Source organism: Parasteatoda tepidariorum, chromosome 6 (genome assembly GCF_982258835.1).
Source record: "Parasteatoda tepidariorum strain Cologne lab strain chromosome 6, Ptep-v5.0, whole genome shotgun sequence".
In the NCBI taxonomy this organism is placed as follows: domain Eukaryota; kingdom Metazoa; phylum Arthropoda; class Arachnida; order Araneae; family Theridiidae; genus Parasteatoda; species Parasteatoda tepidariorum.
Window position 1 is genome coordinate 74032967 of NC_141760.1, and position 23813 is coordinate 74056779.

The 23813-nt window shown below is 28.6% G+C and overlaps 1 protein-coding gene across 2 annotated transcripts in view; it reads right to left on the bottom strand.

Annotated features, from left to right (window-relative positions):
- Positions 1–415: 415 nt before the first annotated feature.
- LOC107438379 (calpain-9) overlaps positions 416–23813 on the bottom strand; it is an 80700-nt gene continuing 57302 nt past the window's right edge. The window contains exons 6-19 of one of the 2 annotated variants that reach the window (XM_087166036.1): positions 23171–23245; positions 19486–19649; positions 15734–15906; positions 13355–13518; positions 10119–10324; positions 9165–9237; positions 9038–9073; positions 7939–7996; positions 7532–7596; positions 6325–6393; positions 5079–5157; positions 4871–4984; positions 3014–3069; positions 416–2097 (exon numbers count right to left, since the gene is read on the bottom strand). In XM_087166036.1, coding sequence (XP_087022162.1) covers positions 2071–2097; positions 3014–3069; positions 4871–4984; positions 5079–5157; positions 6325–6393; positions 7532–7596; positions 7939–7996; positions 9038–9073; positions 9165–9237; positions 10119–10324; positions 13355–13518; positions 15734–15906; positions 19486–19649; positions 23171–23245 — 1359 coding nt within the window. In that variant the 3' untranslated portion in view covers positions 416–2070. Of the gene's footprint in view, positions 2098–2158; positions 2218–3013; positions 3070–4870; positions 4985–5078; positions 5158–6324; positions 6394–7531; positions 7597–7938; positions 7997–9037; positions 9074–9164; positions 9238–10118; positions 10325–13354; positions 13519–15733; positions 15907–19485; positions 19650–23170; positions 23246–23813 lie in introns of those variants that run through there. The other variant, XM_087166037.1, reaches the window with a different exon arrangement.

Sequence of the window (23813 nt, forward strand, 5' to 3'; positions counted from 1 at the left end):
AAGTGAGGACAGTGCATTTAAAAAATTAAATCACCATAGTCTATCTTTATAAAGATAATCATTTCCATATGCTATATTTAAATTTAGTTTTTTCGCTTTTTAACACCGCCTAATAGAAGTGCAATTAAATCTAAATAAGTTAAATCAATCCTATTTCCAGTTTTAAATTTTTATTAAAAGTGACAATAATGTATAAATAAATTAGAATAATGAAAATCAAAATCATGATAATTGCATGTATGTGCTTACTCTATATTCTAAATTTCTTGAATACTTTTAGACCAAATAACTGACGCAAAAGAGAGTAATTTTTAACTCATTCATTTTTTTTTAATAAAATTTATGTGACTCCATCAAAATTTTCCAATCCCTAACAGAAATAAAAATGCATTTTCAAGAGTAAAGTCACAAAACACAATTTTTTTAAATATTTATTTATTTATGTACACATAAATTGTGTTGATTTTATACATGATAATTTAATTTGATTGCACATTAAGATATATAAAATGCTTCGAACATATAATGAAAAAACCTTTTAAAACATTTTAATTAAATTATATATTTAGCTTATAATACAGTCGTTGATTTCGATTAGGAAAAAATACTGTTGATGTATGTAAATATTTTTAAGTAAAATTGAATAAAAATAAAAAACACTGAAACACTATTTTTTAATTTATTTTATTACAAATTATTAAATGTAATAAATACATCGAAATTGAAAAACCAAATATATTAATGATTTCCTAGTATTCATAATGAGAATAATTTCAAATATTTACTGAATTAGGAGAGTACTAAAGTTTGCACATCAAATTAATGAATTTAATTTACAAATATGATTGATAGTTAATATTTATTAGACAAAATGCATTTTATCAATTTTAGTAGTTTAGTGAAACTTTCTTTTTTATTTTAATATCATAAAGGACATAGAAATTTAACCTTAAATAAAATTTGGTTTTATTTCAAATGGCACAAAGACCTTATTTTAATTCACAATTGACTAACTTATTTGAATTATAAGTAAACTTTATCTAGGATTAAATATTTTCCTTTATTTTCTTTTCGGTATTTGGAGGAATACCAATAATTAAGTTGAAGGTATGCGTCTCACACTTATTGCATCGGGTAAACTTAAGATGTGATTTGAAAGTTATTAAATTTTGAAAATAATTAGATCAAAGTCACATCGAAAAGAAAAAAATTTAACTATTTTTCAATTTTACGAATTTCAAATTATTCCACTTACTGTGATTCGGTTACTAGTTTTTTTACGAATTGTTCATATATATTTCTTTGTTGAATTAAATTTCAAGTTAATAGTATATAAAATTAAATTAAATAATAAAAATGTTGCTCAAACCATAATTGAATCGAATTTTTTTTATTATTAACTATTTTAGTGTAATAAGTTGTCTAAAGTAATTTACAATTAAATTAAGTGGACTTAACAAATTGCTGCAATTAAAAGTGCTACGCATACTGTCATTAGGCGATTTTTAGCAGTGGAATTTTAACTTAATTTATGTTATTTTTATCATTCTCTATGAAATGTAGAACTTATAAACTATCAGCTTCTCAAAACAGCGTAGTTTTTTTTATAGAAACAATGAGCTTGAATGAAATTATATTAATGAATAATACAAAAATAATTATACTCTCTTATTATGATGAAAAGAAAATGTTATGATATAAAAATCTATAACCATGGCTTAAAAAAGTGAAAAGATCTTAAAGAATCAATACAAATAAAATTTAGAAATTATCACAAGAGTTTTGAGATGCACTCTCATTACTTGTAAATTGCAAGGATTTTAGCATTGACAACAAAAATCTTACCGTTTAAAGTTCTTCTCTCATGTAGTTTGCATAATAAATATTTGATATATGTATCACATAAAAAAACATACATTTTATGTCTATGACTAGAATAAATTATAATGAATGTAATCTCAATAATCGGTGTCTTAATTATAATCGAGTCTTCATCGATAATAAAAATATCCAAAATTGATTCAAAGCATAATATGATTCGAACATAAAGACTTCTATTAGAAGAGTGTGCTAAGAGTACACTGTTAATAGAATCATCTGGAAAAAAAGAGAAATAAAATAAATAAACAAGTATTAATTAATTCTTACGAATTAATAAACAATAGGATTTAATAATATTAGAAGAGTATGCTAAGAGTACACTGTTAATAGAATCATCTGGAAAAAAGAGAAATAAAATAAATAAGTAAATATTAATTAATTCTTACGAATTAATAAACAATAGGATTGAAAAAAATTTATTTCACAAATTCAGAAATTTCTCTTTAGGCAATGACGTATTTCGATTTCAATTTATGAGTTTAAATTCAGATTACTTAACAAATATTGCACTGTCATATAATTATATTATTTAATTTTTAAAAATGTACAAATAATTTTTACTAGTTTATATTTTCATCAAACTTATCAAAACCGAAAAAAATTGTCTTAGTACTGATTTATATGATTTACGGTAAATATGAAGTACGACATTTATTATAAAAATTTCTTTCAACTCTGAATAAATTATATTTAAGGTTTTATTCTATTTCGCGTTCTTTGTTATGGCTTTTAATGTTAATATCTTTAGTACTTTGTTCATTCTTAATAACTTTTACAATTAACTCTTAAAAATCATTTTTATATTAAGCATATAAATTTGATTTATATGAGAGCTCTACTAAAAATTTTATTAATTCAAAGTTTTCTCACTGTAGTTAATTTTCATTTTCCACCTTTCACTACGCTTACTATTCTTCATAAAAGATTTGATACGACCCATTTCTTTATTATATTTTCCTTCAGTAAGAAGAAGGCTTATATATAATAAGTATGATAAAAGTAAAACATGGTCATGACGAATGATAAAAAGCTTTATGCATGATAAAAGTGTGACATAATATGGAGAATAAAGTATTAATGCATCTATAGTAAAAGTTATAATCCCAAAATATTATAAAAGTAACAAAATTACCTCTTCCAAAGTCATTGCGTTTTCTTTCATCTTTTTCTCGACTGTCACAAATCTCTCTGAAATTTATAGTGACAGTAAACATCAAAAATACATTTAATATAAATTTAGAAATTTTCCAAGTTGAAACAAGTTAAGTATATTAAACTAAAATAAATAAATAGTTTCCAAAAAAGTGGATGAAATGTTACAGCTTGAAATAATTTTTAAAAATATGATAAAGAAATAACTCTACAAGTAAAATACAAAATACAAATCATTCAATCCAAACTTATGTAAAAAAAAGCTTTTAACAAATATAAATTAAGTAAAATTATCAAAGAGATGAAGTTACTTAAATATTAGTCAGGAGTATTTTGGTTTTAAGGATTTATTTCAGTAATTGTTATTCTAGTGGTAAGATTGAAATAGATAACACTTATGTCAGAAAATTAGGAATACTTGAAAGATTTCTATCAAAATTTATTATTTAATTTAATTTTAGATACTATTAACTTGAAATTAAATTCAACAAGGAAATATTGAAAAAATACATATAATCAATTCGTAAAAAAACAATAACCGAATCACAGTGAGTGACATAATTAGAAATTTGTTTTGTAAAATTAAAAAATAGTTAAATTTTTTCTTTTGGATGTGAATTTGATCTAATTATTTTCAAAATGTAATAGCTCTCAAAACACAATTATCATCATAAGTTTACCCGATGCAATAAAAGTGTGACATATACCTTTAAGTTAATTATTGGATTTATGAATTATTAGATAATTCTTTTTCTCGCTTTAAAATTTGACTAAAAATGACTCTTTAATCCAATTTTCATTAATCCGATAACACAAATTCAATTTTAAAATAATTCATTTATCAAATAATGAAAGTACGAGGTAATCTGTATTAACCATCCTTAAAATATAGTTTTAGAATCCTTCTAAAGAAGATATAGACATCAGTTGTCAAAAACTAATATTTAAGTTAGACAAACTGTTTTTTTCTTCTTTTCTTTTTTAATTTTTATCTCGCCATCTTCATATATGATTCGTTAACGTCTTTGTCATTTCCTTGTTTAAATATCATTTGGAGACCCCTTGTATGCTTACTTTCTTTACTTCGATGACCAGGTTCAAGATTATTGATTATATCTTGAGCGTTGCGATTAAAAATATCAATTGAAATACGATCTAGAAATACAGCTGTTGCATAATTTATTAATCCCTCTAAGTTTTAAGCATAGGCTAACCTATTAAGTAGTAATAAATTATGTAAAAGCATTTTGTACTAAAAATTAAATATACTCTTATTTTCTGCTTAAGAATGTAAGTTGATGGGATATAGGTTTCTAAGTATGCACTGTAAAAATTTCCGGATCCAATGAGGCTGAAAAATGTTAGCACCATCAGCCATGAAATCCATCATACAATAAATTCTATTTTTACCGTAAAATTTTCATTGTAATTTTTACTTTAATAATAATTTAATTAAAATGATTTTACAGTAAAAATTGTGATAGATCGGATTTTTGGCTCCCTAACATTTTATGGTAAGAAGTACTGGTGTAATTATCACCCTAATTTGATCTGGAATTTTTTTATAGTGTAATCAAGAAAACAAAGAATGGTGGAAACTTTAATTAGACAATAAATAACTACATATATCGTATGATCTGCTTGTCCTACACTTCTTGTAACCGTAATATTTTTTAAGCAAAAAATATAAATTGGTAAGCATGTACCACTGATTGTAAATGTACCACTGATTGCAAATGTACCACTGATTGCAAATGTATTTGTAAATGCACCACTGATCTGACGACCTTCTTAAAAAGCAAGTTGAAACTTTTAAAATGAATTAAACAATACTCACCATGAGCCAAATATAGTTTGACTAGAGCCAATAAATACGCTTCTGATGTTAAGATGCTGTTTTTAGTACAACGTAAAACTGCACATTCTAAAACTTTGTTGCTTACAGTTACGCCTGTTAAATATTTAAAATTTGATTAAAAATGACGGCCATTTTTTTAAGAAGCAGAATTTCTATAAAATTGATGATTTCCGGAGAATTTCCTTACCTGCATCCCATAGAAGACTTCTAAAATTGAAACTACTTGATTTGCTTCTGTTATTGGAATCGTGCTTAGCAAAAGCAACCTTTAAAATATATCTAAGATTACTACCAAGACTACATTTAATGTTTAAAAAGATCACTGAATATGAAGTTTTATAAAAAATAGTTACGATCAGACCTGATGCAATATTTCTGTAACTGTGAATTTCAATTAATGAAAACAAGTCGAATAAATTCATTTATAGAGGATCTAATCTGCCTTCATGACAATTTGTTAATTCATTGTGTATTAATATTGTATTTAGATGTTGGTACAATATTATGCACACTGTGTAAGTAAAAAGAATTCAGCAATATTTATTAAATTTACTAATACGAAAAAGATTTATACATGTACCTTCTTCCTCCCTTAAAAAAAGATAATTATACTCATAGTCATTTGAAAGGAATATAAAAGTTTAGCAAAATATTTTGTGTTAGTAATATTCTGTGAAATGTTAAGCGAGTTAGGTTATTTTCATTACTGTCGTCAGTCACATTTTTGAAAATTCTTTAATAATTTTGTCGATTTGTTATTTTGTCTATTTATCTATTTATTAGCACAAATTAAGATATCTTTAACCTTATATTTCCTTAGGTTCTTCTGACGTATTTCCCTTTAAATGATGTTTGAAAATTCATAAAAAAACGCTTGAGAATTTGTAAAAACTAAAAAGAAATCATTTAAACAAAAAATTGCTCTTTTATTGGGAAGTTTTTCGCAAAAATATATGAAATATAACAAATTACTATTCTATATTTAAAATCGACCGCTACATGCCTTAAAATGCGGTGTAACCTTGAAAGATAAATAACCTTAATAAATATGTAACCTTAGTAAGTCTTAAAATTTGAATAATTTTAATATTTATCTTAATGTATTATTCTTATTAGATATTAAATTAATATAAACGTCGTTTTAATAAAAATTTCTTGAATACTGCAAGGGTGGTATGTCTGTAGTTGGACAAATCAGAAATATTAGTAAATTTTATCAAAAATGAAATTTGTGTACTCATCAAAGAAAATTTCCTTCATATTTCTATTTACATCACATATTAGTATTAACTAAAATATAATACAAATATGTGGGAATAATTTGAGGACCTGATAATACTTTATCACAAAAACATAAGGACAATAAAATGGAAAAAAAATATTTTGAAAATAAAAATGCGTCTTTGAAAAAAATAATAAGGGTGCTAACTTACTCTCCAGTATTGCAAAGTATAAATCAATCCAGGTAGCTCATTTCTACTAATTTTACCTGTAATTAAAGGCTATAGACATAGTTAAGAAATATAAAGTTATTAATTTTAAAATTATCCTTTCTTTAACACTTTGATTTTTACTATGATCAACTACATACTCTATATATATGCACTATATATATGCACTATACTACAGTGGTAGAAAAACTAACTGTATTTTAATAACTGATATAAACTGACAGAGTGTAGAGTAAATTCAGTTAAAAAAGTATGAAATAAAAGTTTGAAAAATTTCTTCAAAATTTTCAGAACTTATTATATGAATTTTACATAAAACAGTAAAACTAAACACTAAGTATTTAAATTCTACAAGTAAAAATCTGGAAAACGATACTCAAGTAGTTCAATAGTTTTAAATGATATTCTAACGCATTAAAATTTATATAATTCTATGTTTTTATAAATAATTTTAAAAGATCATTGCGGATATTTTTTTTAATTAGGAGTGTCTATGAAATTAAATGCATGGCAAAACTACAGAAAAAGCTTCGACATAAAATACACTGGGAAAAAAGTATGGTTAAATCTACTAAAATACGATAAAAGTTATTTTGCTTCTGATTCTATAGAAACCACAAAGAAGTCGGTAAATTTCACCGCTAAGCCAAATATGTGATAAAAGTTGTTAATTTGATGTTGCAAAATTTGATAATTTTATCATGAAACCTTACAGCATGACATAATGAGAAATGATCGGTTAAATTTACTTTTCAGTTTTGTATTTTTTACTAATTGAGAAGTAATAAGGGTTATAATTCTGAAAATAAAACATTTTGGGAAAACCTTTAAGACATGAAAGGAAAAAATATCAAATGAATGGTTTAAATAGGATATATTTTAGTTTTATTAACCAGAATTATAGTTTTTTTTACCATAAATGTCATTACCATACAGCACGTTAATTTTACCAGAATTGTTTTTCCCCATGTAAATATGAAAAAATTATTGTTTTAAAATTTTAATGTAATTAAATTGTGTATTTTTATAAATTTACAGTTTAAATACATTTTCAGCATATATATCTCAATTCATTATTACAGTACATGAAATTAAAATTGATTGCGGAACCTTTAATTTAGAATAAATTTTTCCTTTTAACAAAAAATTTATGAACCAAATAAAACATGTTCACTGTAAAAAAGGATACATCCCTTAACATTATAAGATTTCGGCAGAGTTCTAAGCTTGGTTTCTCGCATAACAAATTGAGAGCTGTAAAAAATAACACCACACAATACTAAGAATTAAACACTTGTTAAATAATAAGCTATACTTTAGTATAACTGTTATGATATGTAAAAACAACAGTTTAAAAATAATTTATTTTTGCAATATATCTTTGAGCAGGTAATTTAAAGTTTGTAGTTTATAAAAAGGAGTATAAGGCATGTTTTTTAAAAGCAGCATATTGCGTAATTTCTTTAAAAATAAACTATATTACAAAACTCATTTTTTAGGAAATTAATATATTTTGCATTTTTTATACAATAAGCATAAAGTGTGTTTCTTAACAAGCAGTATGTGATTTGATAAAGAAAAATTTCAAAAACTTACACTTCCAACTAGATCTCAAAATTTTTTGTAATGTTAAGGCATCTATTTCAGGAGGAATCTATAAAATAAAATATGAAATGATTTTAAATTTAAAATTCTCTCAAAATCTACAACATAGTGATGTGTAGCTAACTTAATCTGCAAGTATAACTTAAATTTACTGGCCTATCATATTTTAACCAAAAAGAAAAGCTTACACAATTTCAAAATGCAACAATTTTGGTGCTTGAAGCTGTGTTCAAGCAGTGAAAATTATTAAGAAATAGATTTTATAATGTACTAAATAGCACAAATATTGCTATTACAAATAATTTTACTAATAGGATTCATCGTAGTTTTGTGATGTTAAATAAGAACAAGTGCATACAATACAAATAACAGTGGGAAACACATTTTTTGTTGCATTTATAGAAATACTTGATTTTGACTAATTCGGGTGTGAATTTAAAACTAGTTTTGCTCTTAAAGTTGCAGGCTTTTATTAAAATGACATTTTCATTGAATTTTTTGTCCAAGTATAAAAGTTTAAAAACGTTACATATAGCAGGAAGTCATGTAAATTTTACGACAAACTTCTAGGGGAGTCTAGAAACATCATCAAGATTAAAATTGCATGTGAACAACTGCCCAGAAATGTAATAAGTGCGTTTCCTTTTTATGACTTGCTCAAAAGCACACGATGAAAGAGTTCATAATAGAGAAGCACCCCTAGCGGCGTATGATGACATTTCTAGGCATGGGTTCCTATGCAATTTTAATCCTGATGGTGTGCCTTAACTCCCTTTGAAACCCCCGCAACATTTATTCAATCCCCTGTCATATATAATGTTTTTAAGCTTGTACATTTCGACAACACAACAATAGACCAAATGTCATTTGAAAAATTGAAAAATAAAAATGTAGTTTGTACAGAAAAACTGATTGAAGATTTGAAATCAGCGAAACAAAATTATCTAAGATTCCAAATTCTTAGATCAGAAATTATCTAAGAATTTGCTCCCCAGTGTAATTTTTGTTTAATAAAAACAATTTTATAATCACGTTCGCCATAGACAGCTGTTGAAGCTGTTTGTAAAGTGATATAAAATGTAAAACTTACTTTATGCATTAGCTTTGTTAACACAGGAAAATCCTTCTGAAATATTTAAAAATTGGAGCTGTTATTCTCGTTAACGATTGAGAGAAAAAATAAAATGAATTCGAATTGAAAATGAAATGTATCAAACCTGAAGAGTATTCATATCTGCATTAAAGGTAAATGTTAATTCTCGGCAAATCATATTTTCATCGTTTACCTCCCTACAAAAAATTTTCATATAAATTAGTACAGTTCTTCAACAGCGTTACAAAATAGTTACACATTTGGGTGTGCTAATTACTGTAAAATCACTGAATCTTTAATAAATATTACTGTAAAAATTACGGTACAATATTTTATGATGGAAATAGATTTTACGAATTGCCGGCCAAAGTTTTGTAAGTCTAATTCAATGCTGTAAGTTCTGAATGTAAGGTTAATTTTAGATATACAATGCTGTAATTATACAATGCTGTAAGTAAGGTTAATTTTAAAATCCTAGAGTTATGTTGATCTCTAATATTGTCTTTATTCTAAAAATAAATTTCAAGGGCAGTGATTACATCGCATCCTTTATTTGAATTATACAAAGTAAGAGAACCTTATATATTCCTGATAATGAGTAATTTATTTAGAGTGTTGCAGTTTATAAACAAACTATTTACATGGTGCTGTGTAATGATAGCCTTTAATGTGCTTTTTTAGTATCTTCGTCAAAAATTAAAACAATGAAGTAAAACTGGGGTCGCAAACTAATATTTCACCGAAGAAAAACCAAAAGTACTTCCGTAATATGATAAATCATGGTACGGGAATATGAAACAGAAAGGATTTGAAAGACGATCCTTTCGAAACAGCTGAATTTTCAACCTCCAATCAAACCTGTTTTGTTGTTTATTACATTTGCCTTTCTATGTTTTAGATGATCAGATATTGTAAGCGTTTTTAATTTTTTGTCAGTTAATTCACGATTCCCAATGTGAAACTTTGTTTTTCTATTTTTTATAAGGATTCTAAAAATGCATATGTGGGGTGGTTTTTAGAGAACATCATGTATAATTGGGAGAAAAATATTAAAAATAATAAATATGAATAGTTTTACCAAATGTTACTCATTTCATCAGTAAATATTCTGAGTAAGAACTTTGTTTCACAATTTGGCTGAGCGGTAAATGGCATGATCACAAAATCACCCGGTGGTAGTGTAAAAAATATGACAGACTCCCTGACTGGTGGATGCTGAACAACATCTAGAGGTTGGTGGGTGTGCACAAAATGACTGTTGATGCGTGATATATTTGGAGGAACCTGTTGGAAAATATAACACTCATGTACAATGTAATATAGATAAAAATTTATTTAACTGAGCAATCATTATAAACTAGAAAAATAATTCACGAATGAACATCATTCATTCAGTTGTGATTGCACCTTTGCAAATTTTTTGAATTGTTACAAGAAGTTTTCAACATAGAATCTTAACTGTATTACAAACGTGGAAAGCTGCAGTCTTGTATGATTTTTTTAAAAATATTTGTACTTAATACAATGAAAAATGTATAATGATCATAATACCTGCCTAAGTTTAATAACTGTCTGGAGTTTATATGTAATTTAGTTAATTTACTCAATTGTATGGTATTTGCTGTGTATACAATGGGTGATTTTTTTGACAAACAAAGAATGGAAAAAGAATTAGAGAAAGAAAAAGATAAGGAAATCTATGTGAAAAATTTTTAATTTGGAAAATAATGGAGCTTCGTAGAAAAATATTTGTTGATAAGCTAGCAGTTTTTATTATTAAAAAAAATATCGCTAGAAAGCAAAAAACTCCAAGATGTTATATCAGCAAAAAAACTAAAAACAATTGCTGGTTTATAAATATTTTGCGAAGTGAAAATTTAACAACGTATGATTGCGGCATGATAATGAATCATTAAAATTGAAAAACGTATTATTACTTCATGATTACATATAATGAAAGTTTCACAGCGGGTATATACTTATAATTTTAAAATAAATAAACACAAAAATTCCTGGTCAAAGCCGCTATATTTTTTTTAATAAATTTACACACGTTACTCTGATTTTTACCGCAAACTCATATGGAGGACTTCTTTTAATACCAGTTTTAACATAAGGAAACAACTAAAATAAATAAGGTTTTTACACTTGCAGCCAAACTGATGTTTAACTGTCATTTAATCTACATAAACAATTTAATCTGCAATAACAATTTACTATGCATCTTCACTGATTATTTCGCTACTTGCAATAGTTTTTTTTCACGCAAAACTGGAAAATTTCGAGAATTACTGGTAATCTCATTATTAAAGATAAAAATCGAAATAAATTCGTAAGTTATCATAAAATTTAATGCTTCGAAAGTAGGAAAAAAAGATTGATGAAATCTATAAATCTCTTCGTTTGAACCGTTCGTATCATTGCGGCATTAGTCTTGGCACAATTATTTTTTGACAAAAAGAGGTATTTTAAGGTTGCTTGTTACCCGTTTGTTACCAATAGCACTTGTAACACCAAAACTTAATCATAGATTTAAGTAACCGAATTTAAGAAGAAATAATTTACATGGGAATGTAAAAACCAAAAAACCGCAGCAGCTCAGTGCTTAAGGCTCTAAACTTTCATTGTGAAGAACCGCGTTGAAACCCATCCAGCTTTAAATCGATGGGCATACAGCAAAATTTTTAACTAGCGGAGCATTTTAGAAATCTTTTAACTAGACATCGGCCAGTTGTAGCATTTTTAACAGAGTCCACTTGTTAAAACATACAGCCATTGTAGGCCATGTTATGCATATAAGGCATTTTTTTGAAGTTATACTTCTTATGCGACTTCACGTGGAATCACGTGGTAGGATCCAGTTTTCCCTCATTCATTTCCATATTGTTTTGGTTCTCACTAGCATAAAAATAATAAAAATATTGTTTTTCTATAAATATTTTTTTAGTTTGTTTTGATACACATATAATTTAATAGGGTAGTATTTTTTATTTTCAAATTTAGTGGATAACAATTGTAAAAAATGAGTGAAAACAATCCCACGGACAATGCGACGGATTTAAGGTTATGTCAAGGTACGTCTCTTGTGAATATCAGATGATTGTTAGATTTTCTCTTCTGAAATTACATTATGACGCATTCACATACATTATTAATACAAATACATTTCCCAGGGCGAGACGATGAGGCAACCACAAGCACTTCCACTGGTTCAAGAGGGGAAAATGCACAATATTACCGTGATTACAGAGCACGGAAGCGAGTGGAGCAGGAAAAAGAGTCGTTGAATAGAACTAGTGATCCTTCTATGACTGCTGATTCTTCTGCAATTAACAACGCAGGTTGCGAAGTTTAACTTCTTCCGCGCGGAGGGACTCCACGCACAATTTTTTTTCCATATACAACTTAAACAGCCGTGGTGGTTCAAGAGATAGAGCGTTCGCCTTCCAATGAAATGAACCTAGTTCGGATCGCAGCGATGGCTGGTCGATACGAATTCCGCACCGGACTTACACCGACCAGAGTGCTGAAGTAAATTATCCTCAGTGGTAGACGGATCATGGGTTAGGTTCCCCTTTGCCATCAGGCTAACGAAGTTTTTCGTGGTTTTCCTCTTCATGCAACTGAAATGCGGGTTAGTTTCCCCAAAAAGTCCTCCATGAAGGCAAATTTCTCTCAGTACTTGATCCTGGAATTCCCTTGTGTTCTGGATTGGATTGATTACAAGGCTAAGGAGTTAAACATTAAGCAGTCGTAAACTTAAAATTAGGTCAGCTGTTCAACGACTGTTATAAAATAAAATTAAACATATCTCAAAATATGAAAAATATTACAAGATCAATTTCTAAAATGGAGAAAGACTTTTAAGAACGAGTGCGAAGCAAAGTAATTTACTGAATGTTATAAAACGTTCACAATAATTCTGTATTCATGAAAAAATAATGGTTATACAATGCACATAAAATACATTTTAGATGAAAAAAGTGGTGATTGGCTGACAAGTTTTTTAATCGCCACTTGTTATAGTTAGCCGCCGCCCTGAGATGGGTGGAAACCGTTATTTTTGCCCTTTGTCTATGGGTACTAACTTGTCCCTGTAGCAAAGGCGGCCGGTGCGTAATGCTGGCCACATTGCCACCATCTTGTAACTGTGGGCCTTAGCCTCAATCACCCCTTAACCAACAAATGGCTGTTGCTAGAATCATATGCTCCTTTCTTGGCTCAAAGTAAATATTAGCATGGTATTAAATTTGTTGTAGTTTTCAGCAATATAATGGTTCAACACGCTTCAAGATATCAAATAGTTAGGCTTACCTCATAAACAGTGAAACCAAGTGGAAGAAGGGGATGTTTCTTATTTTGCTCCATGCTCTGCAAACCTAGAGAATAAAATTGGAGAATCGAAACTACTACGTGACATTTTTTGGCACCACTTTTTGCTATGTGAACACGAAACTGAGGATTCATTGCAGTTGTGTCTGAAAAAAGAAAAAAATGCTTAGAAATACAGCTTTGCCACAAAGATTCTTAACTTATTTATATAGTATTAGATTTTAGAAATAGTTTCGATTTATTTGTGGGATGCTTATATGGGTTTAAACTATGAACATGAACGACAATACTTAAGAACAATGCACTCTACGTCTTCACGACTCTTCCTCCTAGTAAAACTGTCCCATCCGCTCTCAAGCAACACTTAAAGGAAACAAATAGTTTATTCAGTAGATATGAATAGTTGACACTCTACGGTATATAATTTAGTTTATCTGCCATATTTTTATTTATTTCTGTATGATTACATTTGTAGTATGATTGAATAACAATTATTTGTGATTTATGGTTTTAAAGTTGACTTTCTGCTTCATTTTAGTAATAATCATTGAATTTAGATTGAATTGAGTGGATTTATGTTAGTGTTATGAATTTTTTTCACATTGTGCATTTGTGTAGAAACGCCACATTTTCTAAACAATCCAGTTCTTTTATCTTATATTTTAGTTCTACTATTTGTGGAAACTTCTGTCATATTTTTATTTACTCTTGTTTACTTTTTTGTCCTACGCTAAATTGTACTGTAAGCAGAGAAAAATCTTCCTTTTAATCACGATTTTTCTCGCATTTATTCTTCAAATAGTTATAAAAGATCAACAGTGCATGTCAACCATATAAATATGCATGTTGTTCAACATTAAAATACATTTTAGAATAAAAGAAATATATAGAAATTAAAGTAAATCCTAATTCATTTTGCAAAAAGTGCTTTTTTCTTCATTAACGCAAGACATTTTTAAGGAATTAATTTCTAAGCATTTTGAAAAACTAAAATATAACAAGAAAAAGAAGCGAAGAAACGGATTGCAGTGAATTAAAATTTATAAAAAAAAATTTCAGAAAAACAATAAACTCAACAATCCAACCAATAGTTAAGCTTTTTATCGTCGCATGTCGCTGATACCGTTTGAGTGAAAGTTGCCATTTTCCCGCACGCCTTACATTGGAAAAAAAAATTATGATAACGCTTCGCCTTTTTATATGCTCTATCTTTTGAGTGAAAACTCTTACTGTATTTTTCTGTGAGTATGTCACTCAAAGCATCAGTGGTTGTCATTCTTTTTTTAACATTTAATTAAAAATAATTATTAGCCACTGAAAAAAAACAAAGAAGTTTAGTTCGAAACAAAACTAGAGTGGCTAGATTAAGTTTGAAAGTCTATTGACTTTATCGCGAGCTCCAGTTCAATAACTGTAATTCAAAATTTCTGTCAAAATTTTAATAGAATTACAGGAATATGTAACTATAATTAGCGATTTCATGAAACTCTGTGTTATAAAAAAATTTCTTTTTTTAATTTAGCTCGTTTCGAGTGAGAGAACTCGAATAAATTAAACTTGAAGTTAAGAAATGTCAATGTTTTTGTGGAAATATCTTTGGATTACACAATAAGTTTAGATCACTTACATTTAACGTAATATAAAGTTCAGATCAAAATATAATACAGACAAGAATATTCTGCTATGATTATTTATTACTTATCTATAATCTAAATAAATACCAATTTTAATGAAGTAATTGATTAAAAAAACGGTCTATAACTTAGTATTTTCAGAGTATTCAGAAAAACTTCATCTTCTGTAATAAATTTTTATAAAAATAATAGTTTTGCGCACTCATCTTATATATGTTCATTTATTGTATCTTTCTTTAAATTTAATCCAATATATATTTTAAAAAATATTAATTTCCTTTTATTTCGTTTTTTTACTGCCATGCTCTAATAATGTAAATTAATAGTACTGCAGTCCATCTTCAAAATTCAAAACCAGTGAGAATTAAAAAGATATTATTAAAATAGGTAGCGGTTAACGATGCCCTATAGGTTTAACTAAACTAAGGAGGATTTACGACGATTTAGAACAATTAACAGTGTAGACGTCGTTCGGTGCAATGCTCATTTTAGTTCTGTTTGTTTGGATTATTAATCAGTTTTTTTTCTTTTCATTTTTAAATGCTTCATTAATTTTTTTGATTTAAAATCTTGTGTTCAATTTTCAGTCAGTTGTTTGCTGAAGGCAGTAACCAATAATTCTCATTCATTTGTATACTAAGATATCGATTTCCGAAAAGTTAGTGACTGAATAAGACCACATTGAGCTGGAAATATCAATATTCATCTGAAACTTAAAAAGAGATACCTTTGTACTGGGGTCCTCCTCCGGCATTAAAGCCGACTCTCCATCTCCTGCGCGCGAGGACCGCCCGCCAGGGTCTCTTGCTGTGGAGAGCAGACTCCAACATCCAGTCATCCGGTCCCACATGGAGAAGATCTAGGAATGTGAAATTGCGAAGGAAATCTTCGAAAGACATCCTGCAAAGGCACACTGAATCTCAACATTCATAATACCATAAAGATAATTTTTTTTTTTTTTTTTTTTTAAATATTAGAAGATTAAAAGACCTTTCTCTTCTCAATCAAATTCAACTTCGGAAGTGATAAGACTAGGAAGGAAAAATCTGAATATGCTTTTATTCCTTTCAAAAATATGGTGGATTTTTACAGAGCTCGATAGTACACTGTAAAAAATTCCGGATAAAAGTACGGTCAAAAAGTACTGGCACTTACCATGCTTTCACTTTTTACCGTGAAATTCATTTTTACTGGAACATGTTACGGAACAAAAAAATCTGATATACCGTAATTTTTACTGTAATAATTATAGTAAAATCACTGAATCACTCTAATTAAACAAATATTACTATAAAAATAATCTACAGTAATTTTTACAATAATAATTACGGTAAAATCTCTAAATCACTCTAGTTAAATAAATATTCCTTAAATAATTACTGTTTAATATTTTCGATAAAAATGGATTTTCGGATAAAATGGATTTCATGAATAATGCGACCGAAGTGCCGGTATTTTATACCGTAATTTGATCAGGATTTTTTTACTGTGTATTTTTAAAAGCATGTAAAATATAATGTCGTCATCCAATTATAATTTGAGATATCATGCGCGTGGTATTTCAGATTATTCATCCCTTTTTCTCTCTGAAAATATTATACCAATACGATTCTGCAATCACCATTTTTCGAAAGGTAGATAGAATTATACATTTGTTAATTTTTAGAATTTTGATGGAACTAACCCTCATTTGCGTTACATTGTGAGAAAAAGCACGAAAACCTCCCACGGTTAGCCTGACAGCAAGGGAGCTCTAATCCCTGATCCCTCTAACACTGACGAAATTTTGCATCATCATTATGGTTGGTGAGAGCCCGGTGAGGAGTTCGTATCGATCAGTCATTACTAGGGTTGAACCCGGATCTCTTCATTGGGAGGAGAGTGCTCTATCCTCTGAGCCACAATGACTCGTATTGTGCTATCGAATGATACTAGTTCTTCAAAAATTTGTTAAAGAATAAAAAAGGGCAATTTCAAAATTCTACGCCCTCTATACCAATTCTGAAAATTGTGCAAAATGTCATTATGACTAAAAATAAAAGGCTTTGTAATTTGCTAATTACTTTCCGCAGCACATTTTGTTTGCAAACTAATTTTCAATATTTACAAAAGTAACCTCAAAGCTGCATTATCTGGACTCTTAGCAAATTTTGCGAAAATTGAGAAATATTTATTAATTTTCATACTTTTCTTATAAGTAAACAAAAAAATTAAAAAAAAAATTTTTTTAATACATTATTAGCCCGCCCTAAAGGCTGGATAATTCTTTACGGCAAAATGCTACATACATATAGTTTAAAATTATAGTTTTGCTTCAGGTGCAAGGCTTATGACTCTTCTGAATTTCTTTTTGAAAGAGAATCTTTTTGAAAAACATTGTTTATTTAATTACTGAAAAGTCTTATCATCGTAAAAAAAACAAGTCATAGCAGGCAAATAGAAGCCTTTTATTTCCCTAGTAACCGAATGTTTAAGATGAATTGCTTTCATGGCGCCTACATATAAACGTAAGTAGGTGCAGTTTTTACTCTTAAGTCTTAATACAATTCTACAACATCAATTTACTTTTGATAAACTTGATTGCTTTTAAGGCTGCACCCATATCCCCTTTTCTTTGTTCCTTCAAAAGGAAATATCTGGCTTCATCAAGTCATCTACTACATAAAACCGTGTTCATTTAATTCAGTGAAGAAACTCCCTTAAAAATGTACCCTATAGAATAAAAAGGAATTGATCATGCGGATAAAATGGGAGAAAATAATTCTATTTAGGATATTTTGTCGGACCTTCCCTTCCGCAGCTGAGTAAAACATTCGATAATTTCGAAAATGTGGCACACTTACCCAATTATTCAATTTTGTTATTTTTATTATTATTTTATTTTTTCATTTCTAAGGCATATTTGATTGCGTACTCGTCATTTCCTTTGAATTAAGATAAACGTTGAGAAAATTTGAAATCGTTGAAAATTGTTCCAATTCTAAAAATCCGCCAAGTTAAGTAAACATTTTTGTATTACATAAACCATAAGAACTTCTTCGGCAGGAAAAGTTGAAGTTAAAGTTAATTTGAGTGAAAGGAATATCAAATATTCCTTAAAAGTGATGTACCGGTTCTCTTATAAAATCTGATCAATGTTAAGCCATAATTTTAGTACACTGATATCGTGTAAATATGCTTAAACCGTGTTATCATTTTAAATTAAACCACGGTTCTGTTCAAGTGGAACAATATCGAGAATCTAAATAAATTACAGTATGCATCATATTAAGGTTTCAGCTTATTTGAACAATGTTATGGTTCAGCATACTGTAAAATATATAACACTGCAATAAGCTTGATTACACGAAATTGGTTCAAATTGAAAGAAAGAAAGACTCAATTTTACAAACAACTTATTCAGTAGAAAATTTGCATAGTATTAACATTTGATGTACTAACATTATGGCTTCAAATGTGTGTACATTTGTTTCGGGAGCGTTAGGGTGATTAGGTTCGATTAGTAAGCACATGAGCGCAGGAATTACATTCGACGACATTCATGACTAGTCAAGTGCTACTGCTAGTTCACGACATTCTTTAGGGCAAGGAAAATCAAGTACTTCATAATATGCAACTATTTTAAACCATTTCAATTTAGAAAAAAAATTCATTTAAAAAAATCAAACAATTGCTCAATCAAACAACTAACATCCGCGACCCACAGTTTTCCAAATGTAGCCCCGATCAGGTTTAAATGCTAGTTAATTCATTTTTACTTTGATTAACGGCACACTTGCCGGAATGATGGGAATAAACACCACTTCAATAAGTGGCAGTGGTGTTCATTTCTGCCATGGCGTGACTGAAATTGATATGGGTTCAATTAAGTTTAATTTTAAAAAAAGAACATTAAATAAGTATAATGAAAAAATTTCAACGAAATTATAATACATTCTGTAGGAGCTGCGATGGCTCAGGGGATAGAGCCTTCCAATGAGGTGAACCGGGTATAAATCCCAACGATGGCTGGTCGATACGAATTTTGCACCGACCACAGTGCTGACGTGAAATATCCTAAGTGGTAGACGGATCTCGCGCTAGAGTCCTCTTGCCGTCAGCCTAAGCGTGGGAGGTTCTCGTGGAATTCCTTTCCATGTTACACAACTGCGGGTTAGTTCCATCAAAAAGTCCTCCACGAAGGCAAATTTCTCCCAATACTCGATCCAGCAGTTCCCTTGTCTTCTAGATTGGGTACAAAATTACAAGGCTACGGAGTTAAACTATAGTAGTCGGAAACCTATAAAATTGGGTCGGCTGTTAAACGACGGTTATAAAATAAAATATATTCTGTAAATGAAATGTAGAATAACCGTTCTGTCCTTAAAAATGAACGCTTTAATGAGTTAAATGATTATTTAGCAAATTTCAAATTGTGAAAGCAGTTTCTGTATTTGCAATCCTATGTGATGATGTAATGCTATGAGATGTAGTTCTTACCAAAATTCTCCATCATTTCTGATTCTGACACTTAAAAGCTCCTGGTCCCTCTCGGGAAGACTGTCCCATTCCCAAGAACGATCACTCCAGGGGCCATTCCATTCTCCTTTACCCCAAGGATTTCGAAGACGTATAAGTGGCACTTCTCCAGTTCGTGTTCTTACCTATTAGAAGAAAAAAATAAGCAAGTCAGATTTAAATCCACCATAAACTATTAAATGGCATTGGTAAGACTTTTAATGAAATATTATCTTTTAAAGTGGTTTGTGTGTTTAGAAATAACGCACAACCGTTCGCTAACTTTCCATTTTATGCGATTACGTAAAGTGACAGAATTCATAAATTTTAATTTTACACTTTTGTATAAGCTTCACCAAGTAAAGAATACAGTTGAGTAAAGAAAACCTTCTTATATTCGAAGAATGTACTGGAATAAAATTTTAAGGCCCGTTGTCACACTAAGAATTTTGTAATAAGAAATTGATCTTTAAATAAGATAGAGCTCATTTCTTTGAGAGTCAATTCAAAAATGGCTTTCCAAAATCGGAATGCCTGGGGTTGATGTTTTGAAGTTATAAATATGGTTGATGAATGTCTATTCTTAAATAAAATACTCCAAAAGTTTGTAGTTCTAAAAGTAGCTACAGTAGGTGCATACATATGTGTAATCGTTAAATTACATTGCCGTATATTAAGAGAAAAGTTTTGCACCATGACACTCTTTTTTTACGTTTTATTTTTTAGCTTTGACAATTAAAGTCAAATTTACAATCAAAAGGCGATTTTTAAATGTCTAAATATTCTTTGTGGTAACATTAAAAAAAATTATAATAACTTTTACATGGAGTTATCTTTGGATAAACAAGTTTTATACCTGCGAGTAAAATTGTTTTTATTCGCTTAGTTGCAGAGTTATGTAGAAATGCGCAAAAAGTGAAATTAGCATTACGAGGCCTAAGCTTTCAGTTGCTCTCCAACCTAAATTAAGTTTATATTCCCTCCCCCTATATCTTGAGAATGCAAGTCCGGCGAAACAAAAGGTATGCTTATTCAGAGAAAGTTCATTTTTGCGCATGATTTCTTGACTTAAAATTTAGTCTGCAATAATTAATTAACATATTTGGGTCACCTTTTTTCACCATTAAGATTGATTCTAAGGAACCTATAGATAAAAATATCAGAAGATAAAAAGTAATTCATGGTGTTCCGTTTTTTATTTAGCGCATTTTTAAAAATAATTGATATTAAAAGTTTTAAAAAAAAGCATTGATTCAATTTCAGTACAATTTTTTTCTACATGCAAAATACAGTTCAAAAGATTTCAACTGCTTTTAAAAATCAAGTTTGCTTCATAGAAACAGTTATATATTTTAAAATATTTACATAACTCAGCTTTCAGATGAGAATTATGTCGCTATAAAACTACCTAAAACTAAAATATCGCCCACGCCTTGTCAGAAATTTGAACTTCAGGTCAAGAAAGTCACGGATAATGGTAGAAACTGAAAGCATTTGAGTACTATGACCTACATTGATTGACCTTTCTTTCCATAGGTGTTGGGTTTAAAAGTGAGCTTAAGCGTTATAGAAATTCAGTTATCAGATGTTAGAAAAAAGATTTGTAGTAAATAATAGGTCTGAACTAATGGTATAAAAATTACATGGTCATGAGAATATCTTTGCTAACTTCTTTTTGAACCCGTCTCATCATGATGTGATATTTAGTTGATCTCATTGAACTAATACGAAAATTAAAGAGTTGTTTAAAAAATTATGACTCGTTTGTTTCATATTTGATTTATAGCTAAAGAATTATATCAAACTTATTATTGTACCTCAATAACGTTAACTAATTTACTCTTTTTTTTTCTAAAACAGGATTTTTAGTTTAAAACGATTTTAATACAATCTTATAAATTGGTTTCAGAACAACTTGATTTTTTCCATTACAAAACTAAAAAGGAAAGCTTAAATATTGTTTTGCAAACTGCATTTAAGATCATAAAGTTTTTTCAATTTTAACTATTTAAATACCAATTGGAATAAATATTTCAAAAGGATTTCAATATCTTTTAAAAATAATATTATTGTTTTTCAACCCAAACAGTTTGTAATGTAAAAACTACGGTATCTATTTATGCATATTTTGTTTAAATCTAAATAATCACGACAAAAAAAATTTTGAATTTTGTGAAAAAGTTTTGATGGACATTATTTGATGCAATGCATATGTTTAACACTAGAAAGACGGAAAATTAGTATATACCTAGATTTGCCGAAAAGCAGTCAAAATGACTGCATTGTGAATGCGTAAATAAATTTGTTTAAAATTAATTTTTAAAATTTTTTGTTTTATAACAAGTTATTAGTAAATATTAACAATAAAAAAATTATATGTTGTACAAAAAGTCACAAAATTCTAGGAAATTGTGTCATTGTATACATCATTGTTTTTCTAATTGAAATTAAAAAGCAGTCAAAATGACTTCCTTGGGCTATCTAGTGTTAAAAAAACAGGGTTTTTTGTTTAAAACGATTTTAATACAATCTTAAATTGATTTTAAAGCAACTGGTTTCTCGCATTGTGAAACTAAAAAGAAAAGCTTAAATATTGTTTTGCAAACTGCATTTAAGATCATGCAGTTTCTTTTTAATTTTCCATCAAAATTCTAGTATGAAGAAATATACGTATACAGTATCTATTTATACATATTTTGTTTACATTTAAGTAATCGCAGGAAAAAAAAATATTGAATTTTGTGAACAAGTTTCGATTGACATTATTTGAAGCAATGCATATGTTTAAACTACGAATAAAAACGAATGAATTAAAATAACTGTAAATAACTGCAGGCTACAATTTTGATGTGACTTAATGAGCATAATTATATTGATGAAGAATTTTGTTTATGTTAGGTTAAGATAATAACCAGGCACATTTGAAGCATAAAAATCGACATTTAATCGAAGAAGGCTAATATTAATCTGATAAAATATTTCTTTGGGATTTAAAATATTCGAAACAAAGAAATGCACCAAAACGTCTTCGTTAAATAACAATAAATCTTTTAAGTGCCTGAAGAAATTAATAAAGCGTGAAGGAAAACAAATCTCCACGAAGACAAATTTCTCCCAATACATCATCCAGGAGTTCCTTTGTCTTCTGGATTGAGTTCAAAATTACAAAGCTACGGAGTTGAACATAAGTAGTCATAAACTCAAAATTTGGTCGGTTGTTCAACGACAGTTATATAAGAAAATTGGTAGGGCACACGAGCAAGAAAGCAGTTTCGTCAAATATTTTGGAAGTGTCGCAATTTTCGTCAAAAATGCCGAAGTATTGTTGAATCATCAAAAATACGAATTTTATATCTGATATCCTAAGGCTTATACAGTTTAGAAAGTTCTTTTTAATCCCAGTATACCACGAATGACAGAGGATACCGGAAGAAACTTTCTAATCAATCTAATCAATAATTTGAGTGAACTTTTTCAAGCATAAGCACTTTCATTCTTGAAATGGAAAGTGCGTGGTAGTAAGAAGATAAAACAGAAAGATTGCAGCTAACCACCATAATCTATTTTCTAATGAGTTGAAGAAGAGGAAGCAAAGCGTGTAATTCCATTTAAAAATATCTTTATTTTAAGTGTTTCTTAAGATGATTAGAAGAAGATCTATACTAACCCTTGCCAGTCCAGTCACACTATAAGCATGTTGCGTAACTAATCCATTACGTAGTCGCACAGGTGAGCGCTGATCCTGAAAGCAAATTAAAATAGAATATTTTTAGCTTAATTAACTGAATTCCTACTGGAGAAAGTACCAGATTATCAAAATCAATCGGAAGTAAGAAAAGATCATTCAAGTTAATTTGCGTTTGGGAATCGAAAGTTAAAAATCAATAATGTTAAAATTTTATAAAAATTTCAAAAACTCCGTTTTTCAAGTGGACTAAAAAAAGGAAACTAATTTTTGCCAGACCTTAAACGAAAAACGTAAAGCTCATCGAAAGGTTTGAGGTATTTTTAATGATGATAAAGTTTAAGACAAAATCACTCCTTTCGTTTAAGTTCAACAAAAATAAAGTTATTCTTTTTGTTTTCTTCAATAAAAAATACAGTTTTTAAATTTTTTATTTTATTTTCTGAATTTTTTCTTTTTAGTTTTGTGATGGCTCATGTTACATTCAGATTAGTGGTACAACGACTAAAATTCGCTTTCTCCATTTAGGAAACAATAGGTAGCTAAATGGGCATCCGACATGTTAAAATGTAAGCATTCTAACTACTCGAAAAGCGATCGAAATTTCAATTAATGGTAAAGTGGT